The following is an 18,577-nucleotide window of genomic DNA, read 5'->3' as shown; positions in this document are numbered from 1 at the left end:
AATTGCTGGCCTCAAGCAATCCATTCTCCCCTTGGCCTCCCAAAATGCTGGGATTACAGGCATGAACCATCATACCTGGCCTTTTTCTAAGGCATATGCATGTGATACTCTTGGAACTGGTAGCAGGTGTTCCTATTCTGTAAGTTTGCTTCATAACAATATTAAAACAGGTGACAATTTACAGGTTGAACAGTTTATTTTTGTACCAAAATAAAGAATGGATCTTTAAAACTGTAAAACTTCACCCCTTTTTTCTTTGCCAGGCTATATAAAATTGATATCCAGGGAAAGGCATTCCAAAGAAAGTAGAACTTAAGTATACACAATAGATTTTCCATCCAGTTGTCTCCCAAGAAATGATTCTCTTTCTTACACCCTGTCATGTTCTGGGCAACATCACACCTCCCTTATTCCTCTAACTGGGACCCTTGTGCCGTGGAGCTCTGGTGAATGGTAAGAGGGAGATGGTCTCACAGGAAGAGTGGCTCTTTTCTGGTAGGCTGTGGTTCCCAGTACACCCACAAAGATTAGCAGCATTAGGCAGAGTCCCACGGACAGCCTTAGATGGGTCATGGAGGGATTATGGTCCGAAGTAAGCAGCAACCTAGGAACATAGAAGGTAATATTTGGCTTGGAATAATGCCTAGGCTTAGTAGATAAAGGGGCGTTACCTTTTGTGTGTGTGTTTTTTGTTTTTTTTTTTTTTTTTGGAGACAATTTCTTGGTCTGTTGCCCAGGCTGGAGTGCAGTGGTGTGATCTTGGCTCACCGTAACCTCCCAGGCTCAAGCGATTCTCCTACCTCAACCTTCCAAGTAGCTGGGACTACAGGCGCATGCCGGGCCACCACATCTGGCTAAGGGGCTTTGCCCTTAAAGATAGAGCTCATGAAACCTCACCTCATCCAAGCATTAGGCTAAACAGGAAATCATTAAGAGGGACTACAGAACATGAAAGTCGAAATAAGGTCAAGATCTAAGTCTTCTAGCATCTTAAATTATTGGAAGAAGAGCTAACTTGGCAGCGAGGGAAGTGGCTTAGGGGAAGAGTCAGTCTATGGTCTTAAGGTAGCTAGGCACAATCCCTAACAGTGCTTAAGAAAGGAAGGGGGCCAGGAGTGGTGGCAGTGGCTCCCAGCACTTTGGGAGGCAGAGGCGGATGGGTTGCTTTAGCTCAGGAGTTCGAGACAAGCCTGGGCAACATGATGAAACTGTTTCTACCAAAAATACAAAAATTAGCTGGCATGGTGGTGTGCACCTGTAGTCCCAGCTACTTGGGAGGCTGAGGTGGGGGAATCACTTGAGCCTAGGGAGGTTGAGGCCACAGTGAGCTGAGATGGGATCACCCCACTGCATTCCAACCTGGGTGACAGAGTGAGACCCTGTCTCAAAAAAAAAAAAAAAAAAAGGCAGGGGGGTGGAACTAAGATCTGATCCCTGTGTCCTAGAGATGGGGGAATGTGTTATTGTATGGGAGAAGGGAGCCAGGTAGTGACGTGACTGGATGATCGTGTTAGTTAGGGATCTTTGTTCTCTGAAATGCAACCCTGTCTAGGACAATATACACATGAGTGAGTGCTTAATAAATTTAATTTCAAACATCTGGACTCCATGGATTTGAAAGAAAAGTACTTGGAATATTATCTTACTTGCTGGGTTGTGTGGTAAAGTTGGCTCCTCCATGATACACTTCTAGGGGTTTTTTCTGGAGAGTCAGAGTCAGGGCCCTGTGCAGCATAGCCACTGAAGGCCCTTGGCAGCCAGGAGACTTCCACATATGCACAGTAAACACCAAGCTAGTGGTAATTGATGGGCTGTGGAAATAGCACCTAAATGGACATTTGAATATTTTAATAGAGGTATAGTTCCTGGCAGAGTATATGTCATGAAACAGGTGCAGGCTTAAGAGTGGGATGAACAAAAGGTCTTCAGAGGAGAGTCATCAAGTAAAGGACTTAGGGATTCTCCTTGACCCATTATATAAATACTCAAGTTTTTACCTTGACCCATTGTATAAATACTCAAGTTTTTACCTTGACCCATTGTATAAATACTCAAGTTTTTACCTTGACCCATTGTATAAATACTCAAGTTTTTACCTTGACCCATTGTATAAATACTCAAGTTTTTACCTGCCAGTGCCACCTCTGCTCGCCAAAGCCTGCAGTACTGCTTCAGCCAGCCCTTCTTGCTGTTCTTTCCCCAGAGAGTGGCCTGGAGGCCCAGCTAATCCTAAAGAGAGCTGGAATAGTGGATCTGGGGTTGAAAGACTCACAGGTGGGGAAGTAACAGCATTGATAGCTTCATTAGTCTGACACAGCCGACCCCGGGGACAGAAGAGAAGACCATAGTACCCAGGTATCTGCAAGGAAATATGTAGCAGGATATGGTTTTGCTTTGATTATCTGTTCAAGTCTTCTAAGGAAAATGTATTCTAGGTCAGAGTCTGGACTCAGTGGGTACTTAGGAAAACTGTATGTACAGCAAAACAGGTTGGGCAGTACCACCAAACAAGTATTTCCCAACTTTTTTTTGCCAGTATGCTGCAACTATTCCTCTTATGGTACCCACCTGTATAACTTTTCCTGGAAGGCATGGGACCCAAGGTGAGCCCTCCACCTGCACCTTATAAGCTCCCCTCGCTGTGCATTGATGTAAGTAGCAGCGACCCACGAGCTCTGCTTCCTTGAGGTGTGGGGTAAGAGAAGGATGCCTGGTCTTATCCCCAGGGAGCAGCTGTGAAGTGAGGTTGGCAAAGAAGCAACGGCTCTGGGAATGGTAGATTTCCCCATGGGGATTCTCCACCCCAGCAGGGAATCCATTTTCCTTCTTCCAGCATTCACTCTGAAGGGCAGGTCAGAAGGTAGAATAGTGTTTGTTCTGATGCCTTTGAAGTTGACTCCCTTCCAGAACCACTCAGTTTCATTGTCTGCTCTCTTGTCTACTCACCCCATTGGCTAAGGGCTTGTACATGCGGCAGCCTTCCAGCATGGGGTCTGAGGAGCAGCTTCCCTTGTCCAGATGCAGGTAGTGGCAGCCCAACCCACTGTGTGGAATGGATGATAGAGTGACACTAGGATCACTGACCGCCGTACAGTCCCCTAACCACTCAGCACACACACCTGCCAGTACAGAAGAAGTCTGAGGAGCCAGTCCCACATGTGGTCACCAAGCCAAATTCCGGGCCAGATCCTGCTTGAGAGATGAGAAGAGAAGGAAAGAGAGCCCTCAACAAATGAAGCCCAAACATCCTTCTGCACTAGCTATCCTCATAGCTTCGATTATACATCAGCAACAGAAACCCCTCCAGCCTCCCACTTCCCCCACTTGACTTGGGTCGTGAGTGCCTCTCTGCAGGTCTGCCTTATTTCTCACCCTGGCCCCACAACAGCTCCTCTGCAGCACTGTGGTTGACCTGGTACCAGCCTGAGTCTTCGAAGGCAGCGAGGGTGATTGGGTCGAGTCGAGTGCGCTGGGCTCCATCAAAGGTAGCAGTCATTAAAGAACCCTGGAGTAGTCTGGCCTCCCAGTGTGAGGACAAAAGGCCCTCCTGGAGGAGGTGGCAGATGGCTGGTTGTTACCTGGCTACTCCTTTCTTCCATTACCCCAAGGTGTTCTCATTCTCACCTCTTCTTCCAAGGGAACACCCAGTGAAGCCCCCGGCACTCCCAAGTGTTTGGCCAGGCTGAGGCTAACAGCTGGGGTGGTGAGAAGCAGTTGTCCCCACTCATCTTGCCTTGTCACTTGTTGCCTTGTAGAACAGTTCTCTCTAACTGAGTGCACAAAGGGAAGACAGCAATACGAGGAGAGGAAAACTTAGGAAGGGTGACGTGAAATTAGAAGGAAGGAGGTTATGAGATAGTGAATTCCCTCTGGTTGATCGTGGGAAGTCCTTAACCTCATTCCTCTCATTTACCGCTGAATCCTGAGGGGCAGTCTTGCCATTTCTTGAAGAGCTGTTCAGAGAAACCTAAGGCATGTAGCAATTCATGTAGTGTGGCCTAAGGACAAATGACAGCCCAGTAAGGGGGCCAAATTTGCAGCAGGATTGACCAAACACTCTATACCCCTCTGCCCAATCAGCTCTTCCTAGAGCTTGAGGCACCTTCTATTCCATCCTCTGTGGGTTCTTTGACTTTATGGGAAACTGAGTAACCTGGCCCCCTACCCTGCAACCTGTTTGCTTCTCCCTATTCATCATGCAGCAGTCACCATGACGATGTCACTGTGGCTGAGGCTGGGGCTGGTGAGATGTTGGGCACAGTAGACAATGGTGCCGGCGAGGGGCCTGTCTTCTGAGTCCAGCTGGCAGCAGGCAGCATAGGCTATGACAGAGGGCTGTGGATGGGCCAGGACAGGGTAGGGCCAGAAAGAAGAAAAGTAGGGTATCACAAATAAAAGAAATCCTCTGAAAATGGAGGACCAGGGGAGTCTGCAAAACTCTGCAGGAGTGGTATTGAGGGATGGCTATGGGTGGGAGTAGCCTTTACCCAAACGTTACTAACATTCCCTAAGTTATCCCAAATAAGCACAACTTAATAAAAACTGCTTTTGGCTGGGCGTGGTGGCTCACGCCTGTAATCTTGACACTTTGGGAAGCCAAAGCGGGCAGATTGCTTGAGCCCAACAGTTTGAGACACAGCCTGGGCAACATGACAAAACCCCATCTCTACAAAAAAATACAAAAAATTAGCCGGACATGGTGGTGCACACCTGTAATCCTAGCTACTCAGGAGGCTGAGATGGGAGGATCACCTGAGCCCAGGAGGTCAAGGCTGCAGTGAGCTGTGATTGGGCCACTGTACTCCAGCCTCGGCAACAGAGTGAGACTCTGTCTCAAAACAAAAGCAAAGCAAAACAAAACAAAACAAAAAACTGCTTTTATGCTCCCTAACCCCCCTCATGAGATTTAAGATTGAGAGAGACAGCGGGGAAAGGAGATTTGATTTGAACCTCACCTCTTGGTGGCACTTGGAAGTGTGAGCAACCCGCACATACAGAAGAAAATCAGTGTTTTGGACCCCAGGCCCATCTGGCTGGACCAGTTGTGGGGGACCCTGCTCTGGCCACAAGGTGTAACCACGAAGATGGGCGTCAGGAATCTGGCCGGGAGTGAAATGTTGCATTAGCAGATGGGCTGGGACAGTAGGAAATTGGGTATGAGGAGTAGGGGAGAATGAGTCTGTTTGGTCTGTCTTAGTGTAATCTAGGCAGCTGGCTAGAATACAGAGTTCTGCCCCTTCACCCCCAGTCTCTGATTTACTAAATTTTAGCAGAGAGAGGAGCTCAGGAATCTACATTGTTAAGAAGCACACTAAGTAACTCTGATGCTGGTGGTCTTGGAATGGTCATGGCAGGCTGCAGATCTCCAGATCCTGGAGACTGAGAAGTGAGCCTGCTCAGGATCCTGTCTTCCGTCCCCTTCTTCCTGGTGTACTTATTTCTGGCTTTCCTCTCTTTACTATCTGCGTATCCCCCCCACCCTTATTTTTTTCAAGATTTCAGTGTTGTTGACTCAATCTCACCTTTGCCCCCAGGCAACTCTCTCCTTTGTACCCTGGGTTCAAGAGGCTGCACCTATAAGAGTGAATATCTGTAGGTGAGCTGAGGACATTTCTAGGTATCCCTGAAGAAGAATTACATACATTGTCAATGACATGAACTCACCTGTGGTAGTTTGGGGTGTCTGGGTCTCCCCAGACAGCATGGCAATACCGTGCAGGGTCTCGACTCAGAAGTAGGGGTCCTTGCACTGGAGGGACTTGACAAGAGGTCAGTTTCCCTCCATATCTTGGAATTCCAGTACTTTTTCTGGGTTGATCTTCCTCCCCTGGACCTCTCTGCTCCTCAACCCTCCCTAACACCTCTGTTCCCTCACTCACCTGCTAGAACAGCCTGGATTCGCTGAGTGGCCTCTCTCACTGCGGCCAGGGCTCGGGATACCCCTCTCGTCCCTTCCCCCTCAGGATCCCAAGCTCCATCTGATATATGATCTCCTAGATAGCAGGTTTGGATTCGTAGGGGTTGAGGATCACCGGAGCTAGGGAGGGTGAGGGAGGAAGAGCGAGATTTTGGGGGGAGTTGGGAGAAAGGGGGCCTGAGAAGGCTCACAGACTTCTGTGTCTCATCATGTAGACATCGGCTTGCAGCAACCCTGAGGACTAGTGGTGGCAGCAGCAGCAGCAGCAACAGCATCTCCCTTCTGTGTCTCTCCGTAGATACAGCCTGGATCCTGTCTTCCGTCCCCTTGTTCCTGGCTCACTGTTTCTGGCTTTCCTCTCTTTACTGTTTTTCACCATGTACCCCCCACCACTCTTGCTTATTTTTTCAAGATTTGAATGTTGTTGACTCAGTCTACAGTTCCCTGCCAGGAGGTCGGATATGAACCACCCTCTTCCAGAGGGGCCAGAGGTGGAGTGCTGGGGGAGGGGAAGTGTTATTCTGAGGCCTCAGCTGACCCTCCAAAGAGGAGCCTGCCTTATCCATGATGAAACTCTTTCCTTGTTTTTTGTTTGTTTGTTTTGTAGAGATAGAGTCTTGCTATGTTGTCCAAGCTGGTCTTAAACTCCTGGCCTCAAGTGATCCTCCTGCTTTGGCCTCCCCAAGTGCTGAGATTACAGGTGTGAGCCACTATGCCTCGCTGGGAACTCTTTCCTAATCCTTTCCATCCCTCGTCCTATTTCTTTTGCCTTTCTGAGTAGAAAACCTTGGAACCTTCACAGAACTAGAAAATTGGTGTCACCGGCCGGACACGGTGGCTCACGCCTGTAATCCCAGCACTTTGGGAGGCCGAGGCGGGTGGATCATGAGGTCAGGAGATCACGACCACGGTGAAACCCCGTCTCTACTAAAAATACAAAAAATTAGCCGGGCGTGGTGATGGGTGCCTGTAGTCCCAGCTACCCAGGAGGCTGAGGCAGGAGAATGGCTTGAACCCAGGAGGCGGAGCTTGCAGTGAGCCAAAATTGCACCACTGCACTCCAGCCTGGGCGACAGAGCAAGACTACGTCTCAAAAAAAAAAAAAGAAAAAAGAAAATTGATGTCACCATAACAGGGGAAGTGGGGGACAGAGATATTCTTTGCTTTGTAATTGCCTGCTGGTCTCCCTGGACGTGGGCAAACAAGGCTTCTGCACTTCACTAGCCCCAGTTTCAGAACTGGGTGGCCTCTAACTAAACTACAAGACTTCTAGGATCTCCTACATCTATGTAGGGCTCTTAGTGGGTGCTCAACAAATACATGTTAGTTGACTGACACTTCCTCTAAGAGGCTGTTGTGTTAGGTCTGTTAGGCTTCACAGAAGCTGCTTTTAGGTGTGCAGAGGAGGGAAAAGAACTCTTTTTTTTTTTTTGAGACTGAGTTTCGCTCTTCTCGCCCAGGCTGGAGTGCAATGGCGCAATCTTGGGTCACCACAAACTCTGCCTCCTGGGTTCAAGCGATTCTCCTGCCTCAGCCTCTGAAGTAGCTGGGATTACAGGCGCCCGCCACCAAACCCAGCTAAGTTTTTTTGTATTTTTAGTAGAGATGGGGTTTCACCATGTTGGCCAGTCTGGTCTCGAACTCCTGACCTCAGGTGATCCACCTGCCTCGGCCTCCCAAAGTTCTGGGATTATAGGTGTGAGCCACCGCGCCCGACCAAGAAACTCTTAAAATGGACATTAATGTTCAAAGATGTTCTTAAGGAACTCTGTTTTCTTTGTTCATGCTGTGTTTTCACATCCTGTTTCCCTTGCTTGGATACTGCCCCCTCCCCTGCCTGCCTGGCTAATTCCTACCTTTCTGGTAATTACCCCTGGAAGCCTTTCTTAATACCCCCAGCCCAAATTCCACACCTGCCACAGTGGGTGGGGAACCACCTCACAGGAGGGGTCTCCCCTCCCAGCTCCTAACAGAACACTGTCATCCTCTGTTATAATTGTTGGCTTAGCGGCTCTCCCTCCACATCCTGAAGTCCTTGAAGGTAAGCCTGTTTCCTGTTGGTCTTTGTGTCCACACCACTCAGCACAGCCCTTCGGGCCTGGTCTTCAGTGCGTGGATGAAAACAAAGAACCTAACCCCATTATTTAACTTTTGAAGAAACATTTGTTTTAAGGCAGTATACTTTAATAGCTAATTGGTGACCAACATGGATTAGAGTTTAGAGTAGGGCTGCTGACTTCCCAAGGATTTTATACTTTCACATGCCAGAACTGTGGTTGAAACTACTGATTACAAGGGAGACACCTGTTGGGGCTCAGAAACTGTAGCCCAAAATACAGCATTGACATGCTGAACTGAAGAAGAAGCCTTAAGGTCTTCCTGACCATCCTGCCTTTCCCCCTTAAACACACACCCACACCCCTCATCTCTCCCAAAGCACAGGCCCTATCTGCCTAAGATCCAGACCCAATAAGTAAAGCAGTTTTTTTCTTCTTCCCTAAGATCAAGAATGTAACCACACCTGAGCAGGCCTTTTCACTGTTAGAACTGTTTACAAGTTAATCTCTGTTCCCAGATCCATTCATTCTCCTTAGTAATCATTTATTGCCCCTCAACAGAATTCCTGTTTTTCACCCCTCCTATAACCTGTTTTGCTAGGATCCAAGGCACCATTCTTTCTGTAACCTCAAGACCATATATAAGCTTCTGTATTTCATGGGGGTGGGGTTAGGTCTTCATTCTGAAGGTTCTCATATGTACATGTTAAATAAATGTGTATGCCTTTGGAGAATTGTTTGAACCCAGGAGGCGGAGGTTGCGGTGAGCCAGGATGGCGCCATTCTACTCCAGCCTGGGCAACAAGAGCAAAACTCCGTTTCTAAATAAATAAATAAATATGTGTATGCCTTTTCTCCTATTACTCTGTCTCATGTCTGATTTTTCAGTGACCCTCCAGGGGCCCAGGGCCTTGGCTTTCACACACCCAAACTCTGGAGGCAAACCCACTCTGCCACTTTTTATCTATATAAATGTATATGTAACTTTGACCAAGTGCCCCAGTTTTCCCATGTGTAAAATAGGGGTGACTGTACATTTGGGGTTGTTATTGAGAAGTAAGTGAATATTTATAAAGCACTGAGAACAGTGTATGGTTTATGGTAAATACTAAGTCAAGTAAAAAAATACGTATTATACACAGTGGCGTGGCTCATGCCTGTAATCCCAGCACTTTGGGAGGCTGAGGTGGGATGATCACTTGAGTCCAGGAGTTGCAGGCCATCCTAGGCAACATAGGGAGACCCTTCATCTCTTAAAAAAGGAAAAGGAAAAGAAAAAAAGGATACGTATTATATACACTGTCAATGCAGAGGAGACCTGTTCTTTTATTATTTACTTAGATTTGTTATTATTCTATTTTATTTTTCTAAGACATGGTCTTGCTCTGTCCCCAAGCTGGAGTGCAGTGGCTCAATCACAGCTCACTGCAGCCACAACCTCCTGGGCTCAAGCAGTCCTCCCACCCCAGCCTCCCGAGTAGCTGGGACTGGAGGTGTGCACCACAGCGACCAGCTAATTTTTGTGTTTTTTGTAGAGACACAGTTTCGCCATGTTGCCCAGGCTGGTCTTGAACTCCTGAGCGCAAGTGATCTGCCCACCTTAGCCTCCCAAAGTGCTGGGATCACAGGCGTGAGTCACCATGCCTGTCATATTTTAAAAATTTATTTTTATTTTCTTTTTTTTTTTGAGACGGAGTCTCGCTCTGTCGCCCAGGCTGGAGTGCAGTGGCCGGATCTCAGCTCACTGCAAGCTCCGCCTCCCGGGTTCGGGCCATTCTCCTGTCTCAGCCTCCTGAGTAGCTGGGACTACAGGCGTCCGCCACCTCGCCCGGCTAGTTTTTTTGTATTTTTTAGTAGAGACGGGGTTTCACCGTGTTAACCAGGATGGTCTCGATCTCCTGACCTAGTGATCTGCCCGTCTCGGCCTCCCAAAGTGCTGGGATTATAGGCTTGAGCCACCGCGCCCGGCCTATTTTTATTTTCATTTATTTTTGATATAGAGTCTTGCTCTGTGACCCTGGCTGAAGTTCAGTGGCATGATCATAGCTCACTGCAGTCTTGAACTCCTGGGCTCAAGCCCTCCTCCTACCTCAACCTCCTGTAGGTGTGTGCTGCCATGCCTGGCTAATTTTTAACTTTTCTGTAGATCATAGCTCACTGCAGTCTCAAACTCCTGGGCTCAAGCTGTCCTCCTACCTCAGCCTCCTGCAGGTGTGTGCTGCCATGCCTGGCTAATTTTTAAATTTTTTGTAGAGACAGGATCTTGCTGTGTTTCCCAAGCTGGTCTTGAACTCCTGGCCTGAAGTGATCCCCCAAAGCACTGGGATTACAGATATGAGCCACTATAGTTGGCCTGTTCTTTTATTATCACCATGTGTACAAATCTTTTCTTTTTCTTTTTTTGTTTTTTTGAGATGGAGTCTCACTCTGTCGTCCAGGCTGGAGTGCAGTGGCGCGATCATGTGTACAAATCTTTAGAAGACTCTTGTTTTTTTCCCTAAGGCAAACCTAGTCTTTTTCTCCAAATGTCTGGTCTTTTTTCCCCTAGATTTCTTAGGTTTTTCTGGCCTAAGTCTGCAGCTCCTAATGCTCTGCTGCTCCCCTGTGGCCATACTGAGACAGGGTGTGCTCTGGCCACGATATGGGCTGATCTTAACTTCATACATGGGGGTGGAAGAACTTCATGCATTTTAATAAATCCTTCCTGTCCTTTTAAAATTTAGATTTTTAATTTTTTGAGACAGGGTCTCTCTTTGTCACCTGTGCAGCTATGCAGTGGTGTGATCACGGCTCACTGCAGCCTCAACCTGGGCTCAAGCAATTCTCCTGCCTCAGTCTCCCAAGTAACTAGGACCACAGGTACATGCCACCATGCCCAGCTAATTTTTAATCTTTCTTCTCTTTACACTGCAAATTCTTCTTAATCTTTCAAGATCCAACCCTGAGGTTATCTGCCAGTTAAGACTTCTTTGCTCCCCCAGGTAGAGAGAGTTCTCAAATCTTCTGTTCTCCAGTAGCATTTCTTTCACATCTTTGAAGGAGCTCTCTTATTATGTTATCCTGACATTTATTTTTGTATTTTTTTCCCTGCTAGATGGTGGGCAGGGGCTGAGTCTTATTTGTCTCTGCCTCTTTAAAGAGGTATGAAGTAGTTGCAGGGCAATAATGGAGGTAAGAAGATGAAGATGAGGAAGGAGCAAGGAGGTAAGGAAAGAGTGAGAATAATATTCATTTTATGGGGCACAGCTTTGTGCCAACACGTTGTTCCAAGCACTTTATTTTATTTTATTGATTGATTGATTGATTGATTGAGACGGAGTCTTGCTCTGTCACCCAGGCTGAAGTGCAGTGGCATGATCCCGGCTCACTGCAACCTCTGCCTCATGAGTTCAAGTGATTCTCCAGCCTCAGCCCCCCAAGTAGCTGGGATTACAGGCATATGCCACCACACCTAGCTAACTTTAGTATTTTTAGTAAAGATGGAATTTTGCCATATTGCTCAGGCTCAAACTCCTGAGGTCTCCCCAAAGTGCTGGGATTACAGGTGTGAGCCACTGTGCCTGACTCAAGCACTTTATACTCATATAATTCTTTCAGCCACCTCATGAGGTAGGCATTATTATTATCCCAATTTTACAATCAAGGCACAGCAAAATTAGGCAATGTACATAGGTGGTAAGTGGCAGTATAGGAGTTGAACTGACATAGTTAGGCGCCTGAGCCCAGGCTTGAACCCACTGTGTAATCCTGCTTCTCCAGTGTGAAGTGATGAGAGGAAGAGGGTGAGGAGAAAACGTAATGAGGAGAGAATGGGGATAAGGAGAGAGGATGGAAGGATAAGAGAGGATGGGGTTAGACAAAAGAACAGAACTTAGAGAGAATGGGATGAAGGGGAGAAAAAGGGTTTGGTGGTAGGAAATTAGGGATAAGGAGAGAGGATGTTGATGAGGAACTGGGTGGAGATGAGAGAAATGTTGGCTGTAGAGAGAGGCTGGTAGGAGAACAGCTGTCGTCCAGGTGGGGTCATCATTCATATGGATGCTCCCTCTGGCAGGCTGGCCTCTTGGCTCCCTCACCCTCTGTCTCTAACCATCTCCTCCATTCCTCCTAGTGAGCCTCTCCCAGGGCCATACCCAGAGCCTTATCACCACCAGAAACTGCAGCACCTATGAAATAACGGAATCAAACATCCCACGCTGATAGAATCTCCTTTCCTTATGGTGGTTTGCTCAAGCTGGCTCCCAGCAGCTGTTCTATGAAGCTCACTGAGGAACCACAGCCCTTCCCATCTTCACATCTCACCTTGTCTGCCTTAGGTTCCAGGCTCACCACTGCGATCCCCTTTTGTTAATGCCTTCAACTCCTCTCCCCTGTCTGTCCTTTCCATCTCATCTCCCTGGTTAAGTCCCAACTCTAGATGGACCTAACATTTGTCTTCTCCGCATTTGCTCTCAAGCATCTAAGGACCACTGGATAAAATCATCCCAGAGGACATGTCACTCTAAAGTGGTCATCATCAACTTCAGTTGGATGCTCTCAATGAAGAGCATCTCAGCAATGAGCTCCCTCTTCTACTCTCACCAACTAGGATTTTATACTTTCTTTTTTTTTTTTTTTTTTGAGATGGAGTCTCACTCTGTTGCCCAGGTTGGAGTGCGGTGGCGTGATCTCAGCTCACTGCAAGCTCTGCCTCCCGGGTTCACGTCATTCTCCTGCCTCAGCCTCCTGAGTAGCTGGGACTACAGGTGCCCGCCACCATTCCTGGCTAATTTTTTGTATTTTTAGTAGAGACGGGGTTTCACCATGTTAACCAGGATGGTCTCGATCCCTGACCTTGTGATCCGCCCACCTTGGCCTTCCAAAGTGCTGGGAGCCACCGCGCCCGGCCAGATTTTATAGTTTGAAACCTCCAGCCTCCCCTCCTTCTCAGTGACTTTTGGTTATCTCTTCTTTCATGGTGAAAATAAAAGCCATAAGATAGGAACAGCCCCAGCCTGCTACAAACCTATTTGTATTTGATTCTGTTGCCATCTCCTCTGTTTCTTGCTAAAAGAGAGGAGATGTCTTCTTCCCTTGGAAGGCCAGTTCTCCCTCTGATGCTCTGAATCCCATCTGAGGGAGCTTCTGGCTTCAGCTTCTTCAAGCCTCTCTGCCTCCTCCCAGCATCTTGCCCTGCACCCCCAGCATTCAGTCAGTGAATGAGAAGGACCTGCTTGGGAACCTTTGCATATACTTTTCTCTCTGTTGGGAACCCCCACTTTTTGCCAGATGAATTCCTACTCACCATTTAGATATCCACCAATATGTTACCCTTTCAAAGAAGCCTTTCCCAACCCTCACGTTTAAATCAGGTACCCATGTTAATATTGGCCATCAGTCACCCGTTTACTTTTGCTAGATGACACTGCCCACAATTTGTTTGTGGTCTTATGTTTGTCACTCTCACTAATCTATAAACCGCCAAAGGGCAGGGACTGTTCTCCTTATGTGTCCTGTAGCTTCTATAACAAAATGCTTGGCTTCAAGTAGGTGTTTAGTATGTATTTTTTGAGCAAATGAATGTGGTGAGAAGGCAGGAGGGAGGTGAGGGATGGAAGGGTGAGGATAGAAGATAGAAGGTGAGTAAATGGAGAGTGAGGAGAGGATGATAATGAGGAAAGTATGCAAAAGTGAGGCTGGGGATGGAGAGGAGAAGGGGTGAGGGGAGGACCAAGGAGAAGGGTCTTTGCACTGGACCTGTATAACGCTTCCAGACCCTGAGTAGGCTCCCAGGAGCTCTGTTTCTTGGGACCATGCTGCCTGTGAGGTTAGAAGGCAGGGCTGAAGGGAGGAGCTAGGCTTTATCTTAGGGTGCAGCCCTAACCTCAGATGGTGACAGAGCTGCAGCCAGCAGGGGTTTTGCAAACCGTCCCGATTGCAGCAGGCCAGCAGTCTCGCTGGGGACGAGCGGGTGGGGCCTGAGCTTATCTCCTGAGTACAGTCCTAACCTCAGATGGTGACAAAGCGGGAGCTAGAAGGCGTTTTGCAAACCGTCCCGATTGCAGCAAGGTTGGATAGCCTGGCCAGGGGTGACAGTGCTAGGTGTGGGAGCGGGGCAATAGGGGCTTGGACAGTTTAGGACTCCAGGGTGAAGCTTAGCTCATGGGGCATAGGGGATGGATCCATTCGACGTGTGGCTTGCCTCTACCTACCCCCAGAGCCCTGTTTCTTCTAAAAGGGAAGCAAATCTAAGGGAAAAATCTAGTCTGTCCCTGGACCTAAAATAAATAAATAATAAAAGAGAAGCTCTGTCCCTGGACCTAAAATAAATAAATAATAAAAGAGAAGCAAGAGGCTGCAGCTCTGTGGCGGGTCTCTCTCTATCAGGAAGCCTGCCCCTTCCCAGGCCCTGGGACCTTTCCACTGCTTTCTGAAGTCAGAACTGATGGCCATTTTGGTAAAGTTAAGTTGCAGCCATTTTCCTCTGAAAACCCCCAGCCTCTCCCCTTGGGGAGAATTTCTCATGTGCCACTGAGGTTTTCTGAGGCTAGGCCAGGCCTGGTTATGGAAGCAGCTGACAGAGGCCAACCAGGGGTTCTGTCCAGCTTGGACTACTCCCATTTTGGAGCAGCCCATGCTGAGTCTTGGGAGGAGGGGTCTGCCTGCGGGGGGCTGGTGAGGGTGACGGGAAGTGACTGGCCTGTCTGAGAGGAGACGCACAGGCCCTCAGCCAGCCCTGCCTGTTGTTGCCTCAGTGTCTCCTGAACAGCCCCCTTCATCCCATAGTCCCCTCACTGGCTTGGAGCAGGGTAGGGGGTGGAGGTGAAGAGGCCCCTTTCCACCCACAACCCCAACCGGGATCTTGCAACACTGGGATGGGGGCCCTGGGGGCCCAGACATGTGGCAATCTGTGTAGAGGGGTGGGGAGGTGTGCACCGAGCAGGGGGGTGGGGGCAGCTTTCACAAGCCACCACCGCTGCTGACTGACCTTGGCAGACTCACCTTGGGCAGCTTCCTCCCTCTGCAGTGTCTCCCCACTGTCTGCCTTCTCCTCTGCAGCTTCCCTGTGGCCTAAGATCCTGTCTCTCAGCTCAGGATTCTCATTCTGCTCCCCAGTTCTGCTCCAGAAAGAAAAGTGGGCCTGAGCTGTGGGTGCTGAAGCAATAGGACTGCTTGTGTGTGCTGTTTGGACCTTGATTTGCTGGTTTTCACCGGTCCTGGTGCATTTCCCCAGGCAGGGTTTGGCTAACTGCCCTTCCCCGGGCTCCTTTCTATCATCTCCTTCCCCAGTGGTGACAGCCTTACTGTGGTGAAGGTGACAGGAGGACCAAGGGGCAGGGAAGCTGAATCCAGGGGCAGAGAGAACCCTGCTCTCCACCTCCCCCAGCTTCTTAGGTACCATCCTTCTTGACAGAGGGAATGAAAATAGTCATTTGCAACCCCTGGAGCCCCATTCTGGAGGGAAGGTGCATCTTTTTCTTACTTATCCTCTCCTTCCTTCTTTCATTCAGCATCCACTCCTGGCTTCCTTTTTCTTGGTCACCTTAGGGCTTTTGCATTTACCCTTCCCTCTGTTCACCCTTACTCTCAAGACATACCTGCCTCCTTCTCAAATTTTTTCAAGTTTCAGTTGAAATGTCATTTCCTCAGAGAGACCTTTCCTGGCCACCCCAGCTAAAATAGCCTCCCTATCTGTTGGTTTATTTGGTTTCCCCAATGGGCTATTCGAATTGAGTAAGCAGGAGAAGTTAATTAAGGTGCTTTATGAAGATGTGAACCAATAGTATCCGGGGAAAGTTCCTGGAGTGGTGAAGTCCCCTGGGCTAGCCCAGTATGGGGGCCTGAGGGCCTGGAATCCTCTGGGAGGGATTGTGGAGAGCGCCGGTCAGCAGGGGGCTCCCATCACTCTCCTCCTGCCAGTCTCACCCGCACCCCCTGAGAAGCTGGTTGATGTAGGGAGGCATCCACCTGGGGACTGTGTAGGGTGATGAAGGGTGGAGAGGGTTCTGGAGGGACAAAGGAAGACATTCAACACACTTGTTTATTGACTTTTTCTTCCTACTCCTGCTGAGAACTTGTCTCATTTCCAGAAAAGATACTCAACAAATACTTGTTGAGTAAGTTATGTTGGCCAAAACCAATTGAGGTCAGATGGAAAGCCTCCTTCAGGAATTGTGCCCTCTGGCTCTGACTCATCCCCCTGGAATATGATCTGACGCAAAGGATTGGGATGTGTTCAGCTGCTGCACGTCATGCTGGGATCGCAGTGGGGAGATGGGGATGTGACTCCTCCAGACTGGGTACCAGTCAGGAAGGCTCCACTAGGCACCGGCCCTGAGGACCTGACGGGGTGAGTGGGGGCCTGAGAGGAGATACAATTCAGAGCTGTGGGAACGAAGCCTGGGCTTGATGCTGAAGCAAGCCAGGTCCCATCACCCAGAACCTTGAAAGTACGTCAAGGGACAGTGGTCTTGAGCTGAGAGGAGGAAATCCGGAGGTTGAGTCATTTACCATGTTCTGTACAAACCTGCCTTATGCAACCTATCCCCCTGGGCTGAAAGGAAGGTGTGAGGATTCTCCCAGGTGCCCACAGAGACTGGTACCTCCCCTCCTTCCAAACTCAGGAAGCTCCCATCAGTCCCTACACTGAAGGTTCAGCTCTGTCCCTCCAAACCAGACCTGGGGCACGGGCCTCCAGGACACAGAGGTAGGAGAGATGGTGCCCGAGAGACACAGGGGCAAAAGCAGGAAAAGGACTGAGTCCTGGGCAAGATAGACATGTCACACACAGATGCCCGAGGTGTGGGAGGGCTCTACTGCTGGAGATTTGAAGAAGGGAGAGAGATCTGGGATGATCCAGACACCAGTCTCTTGCCCTCTCAGAAAATTATTCCTTGATGTCTGACTCAGGCTTTCCCAGCACTGGCCTAGGAGAGACTTTAACAAGTCCTTAATCTGTCCCTGGCTCCCTGATACTGTTGAGCACTGTTCTTTACTGAATGTGATTCATGTGACACTCAAACTGAGTATCCGTGAGGAGAGTGTCGCACGGAGTAGAGAGAGAGGTACCATGTACCGAGGCAGCAAAGGGACTCAGTGAGTGTCAGGAGAAGCCTCTTACCCCCTCTGGCCCTCAACTGCTTTATCTATAAAATGTGGCTCACCCTATCTTGCTGGTCTGAGGGCAGAGCCGATGATCTCTTGAGGTCTCTTCCAGCACATCTTGAGATCTGTGATTTTATGGAGCTAATTTTGGTTCTGCCTCTAAACAATTGTGTGACTCCAGGTAAGTCCCTTCCCCTCTTTGCGGCCTGTTTTCTTACCTACAAAATGAGTTTAGATGAGATCTCCGAGGTCCTTTCAGTTCCAGCAAAATGGAGGAATCATCATAAATATGCTTATTACATGCAAAGTTTTCTTTTTCTATGAATATAACACTACAGAGTGGGTACGAATATTGCTACCATTTTGCAGATGAGGAAACCGAGGCACAGAGAGAAGTAATGGCTGAAGGCTCACAGCTAGTAAGTAGCAGAGTATGATTCAAACTGAGGCTCTTGCCGGGCGCGGTGGCTCAAGCCTGTAATCCCAGCACTTTGGGAGGCCGAGACGGGCGGATCACGAGTTCAGGAGATCGAGACCATCCTGGCTAACACAGTGAAACCCTGTCTCTACTAAAATACAAAAAAAATTAGCCGGGCGAGGTGGCGGGCGCCTGTAGTCCCAGCTACTCGGGAGGCTGAGGCAGGAGAATGGCGTGAACCCGGGAGGCGGGGCTTGCAGTGAGCTGAGATCCGGCCACTGCACTCCAGCCTGGGGGACAGAGCCAGACTCTGTCTCAAAACAAACAAACAAACAAACAAACAAACAAACAAACTGAGGCTCTTAATTACTGTACCATCTGTCTCTTAGGCTGGAGTCCAATGCCAAAGAAAATGCTGCTTTGAGTGAGGGGTGTCCCTGGCACAGGCAGATTGTCATCCTCCTTCTCATTACCAGTGTTCTCATACACAAATCCGCTTTCCAGGTCTCTCCCAACTGATTCCTGTCCCATGCACTCAATTCTCAAGCTTTACGGAACTGGAGCCCCAGGGATGAGGGACAAAGGATGGAAATGAGTAGGTGGGAGCAGCATTGGGAGGGTGTCCATCTGGTAGACTGAGGCATCGGAACTGGAGAGAAGAGATGGCAGGCTGGATCAAGGGACCATAAATATGGCAGAGCCATCAGGAATTTTCCCGTGGTCACCTGGGGCAGGAGCTCCCAGACCTATACTTCGAGGTGAGAGAGGGTGGACCTGGGAGCCGCAGGCCTGGGCATGAAGGACTGTGTGGTGCCAGGATCTCCCTACAAGCTACAGATCTTTGTTAGCAGAGCATACAAAGGTTGCTCCAGGTCCTGCAGGGGGCGGGGATGTGCCTTCAGATCACAGAAGCGGGTGATGGGGATGTCAGGGAGAGAAAAGCAGAGTGGCAGATACATGGTCTGGTTGTGTAGCATGTAGGGGGCTGGCTGTGGACAGCATGTCTGTGTTTCCACATGTCCATTTGGATATGGAAACAAGAGGTGCAGACCTAGCCACATGCATCCTCTGTCCCCAGGGTCCTCCATCACACACACACAC

At 49.0% G+C, this 18,577-nt stretch overlaps 1 protein-coding gene across 2 annotated transcripts; it reads right to left on the bottom strand.

The window, feature by feature from the left end:
* Positions 1-177: 177 nt before the first annotated feature.
* CIROP (ciliated left-right organizer metallopeptidase) lies at positions 178-6,260 on the bottom strand. Of its 2 annotated transcripts, XM_050796431.1 has the most exons (16): positions 5,880-6,197; positions 5,665-5,749; positions 5,523-5,574; positions 4,951-5,099; positions 4,753-4,828; positions 4,571-4,666; positions 4,210-4,335; positions 3,914-3,998; positions 3,625-3,770; positions 3,373-3,547; positions 3,120-3,189; positions 2,947-3,043; positions 2,569-2,841; positions 2,130-2,359; positions 1,647-1,826; positions 178-604 (listed from the first exon to the last, which is right to left on the bottom strand). In XM_050796431.1, the coding sequence occupies exons 1-16, from the start codon at positions 6,190-6,192 to the stop codon at positions 397-399; spliced, it is 2,361 nt and encodes a 786-aa protein (XP_050652388.1). In that variant the 5' UTR covers positions 6,193-6,197; the 3' UTR covers positions 178-396. The 2 variants fall into 2 exon arrangements, with proteins under 2 accessions (XP_050652388.1, XP_050652387.1); XM_050796430.1 differs by lacking the exons at positions 4,571-4,666; positions 4,753-4,828 and having other exon boundaries at positions 4,956-5,099; positions 5,665-5,758; positions 5,880-6,260.
* Positions 6,261-18,577: the final 12,317 nt, after the last annotated feature.

This window comes from Macaca thibetana, chromosome 7, assembly GCF_024542745.1.
Source record: "Macaca thibetana thibetana isolate TM-01 chromosome 7, ASM2454274v1, whole genome shotgun sequence".
Lineage (NCBI taxonomy): Eukaryota > Metazoa > Chordata > Mammalia > Primates > Cercopithecidae > Macaca > Macaca thibetana.
Note: the sequence above shows the minus strand (reverse complement) of the source record. Positions and strands in the feature narration are given on the sequence as shown.